The sequence below is a fragment of the Trypanosoma grayi genome, assembly GCF_000691245.1.
Source record: "Trypanosoma grayi strain ANR4 Tgr_2037_V1, whole genome shotgun sequence".
NCBI classification, from domain to species: domain Eukaryota; phylum Euglenozoa; class Kinetoplastea; order Trypanosomatida; family Trypanosomatidae; genus Trypanosoma; species Trypanosoma grayi.
Genome location: NW_008827655.1, coordinates 1 through 1,448, shown reverse-complemented (window position 1 = coordinate 1,448; position 1,448 = coordinate 1). Strand labels below are relative to the sequence as shown.

At 54.7% G+C, this 1,448-nt stretch overlaps 1 protein-coding gene across 1 annotated transcript; it reads right to left on the bottom strand.

Moving 5' to 3' along the window:
* Window positions 1-492: 492 nt before the first annotated feature.
* On the bottom strand, window positions 493-933 carry DQ04_20371000 (hypothetical protein; the record flags this gene model as incomplete). The annotated part of the gene is made up of 1 exon (XM_009317922.1): window positions 493-933. One exon carries the CDS (start codon window positions 931-933, stop codon window positions 493-495), a length of 441 nt encoding a protein of 146 aa, XP_009316197.1.
* Window positions 934-1,448: the final 515 nt, after the last annotated feature.

The following is a 1,448-nucleotide window of genomic DNA, read 5'->3' as shown; positions in this document are numbered from 1 at the left end:
GGCGAGTGTGTCGGAAATGCAGCTATGCAAGGCGCTGCTTGCAAATGCAATCAAGGTGGCCGGACTGTCTATATGAAGAGATTTGTGGACGAGTATAAGGCTGAGGTGCTTGACAAAGGATTAATGACGTTCAGGGTATCTGAATGCAGCACATCGGAGGTGCTTCTTCCTCCAGAACTCTGTGGAGCTACGGTTATGCTACTGGACAACCACGTTGCCCGTGAGGCTGTATTTGCTTTGGGTCCTGGATTTCGTGCGGCATCCCAAAAGTATTTTGCATGGTGGAAGGGCTCGGACATTACTGTGATTCCAGTTCTAGCTACTGAGGCTAACGCATATCAAACATTGGCAGAACAGTTAAAAAACAAGCGCATCCATTGCATAGCAGGAGTTGTTACGAAGGAACTCCTCGATCTGAACGAAGTATGTTTCATTAGCCCAATACATATTAAACCACAGCTGAATAATTTTCGTCGTCACGTGGTTCACCTGTCACCGACGCTGGAGCAGGAGTTTTTTGTGGTTGCGCAGTACCTCGGCAACACGACTGTCGCCAACGCCCACGCTGTGATCCGCAGTGACGAGGCGGCTGCGATGGCGGATGTGTTGCGGCGGTCGCTTGTGACGTTTGGCGGGTCGCTGCTGTCGTCCGCGCTGCTGGGTGGCGGTGACGCGCTGGAGAGCCACCTGCCTCGCGATGGCGATGTGTTCGTCGTGGGCCTCGCTGCTGCCGATGTCGCTGTGGTCGCGGGTCACCTGGCGAAGCACCGCGGTGTGCGTGTGTTTGTGCTGTTCACGGAGTTCTCGTTGCTGTACGGTGAGTTTGTTGCTGCGTTCAATGGGAGTGCGGCTGCACAACGCCTCGTGTTCGCGACGAGCCTGCCGCACTGGGCAGACGAGAGCACGACGTCTGCGACCGTGCAGAAGTTCCATGCTGCTGTGGAGGACCGAAAATTCTGGGCGCCGTTAACGTTTGTGGCGTTTGTGAACACACGTGTAGTGGAAACTGTTCTATCTCGTGTGAACAAAATCAATTCAATTATGTTTATTGACTTCTTCTACAAGAACGTTGCCATCAGTGTGGATGACNATTGCGCCTTGCAGGGTGTGGAGGGTGAAGGCGGCTGTGCTATGAACTACGGAGCGACGCGTATTTCTGTGTGGTCGATGGCCCGCGTGTTTGACCCCGAGTTGCCTAGGATGTCATCCCCTGTGACGCCGTCAATGGTGTACACAGAGCCGGATACCGACAGCGGGGTCACGGCGTTCCAGCACTATGCAATTATTGTTGGTTCTGTCCTTGGAGGATTGGTGATGCTTGCGGTGGCTCTGAGCCTGCTGTTCTGCTGCGGCCGTAAATCCCGTGACAACAACAACGCCCCGAAGGAGCCCACAGACCCCGTGACGCTTGTGTTCACTGACATCGAGAGCAGCACTGCGCTGTGGGC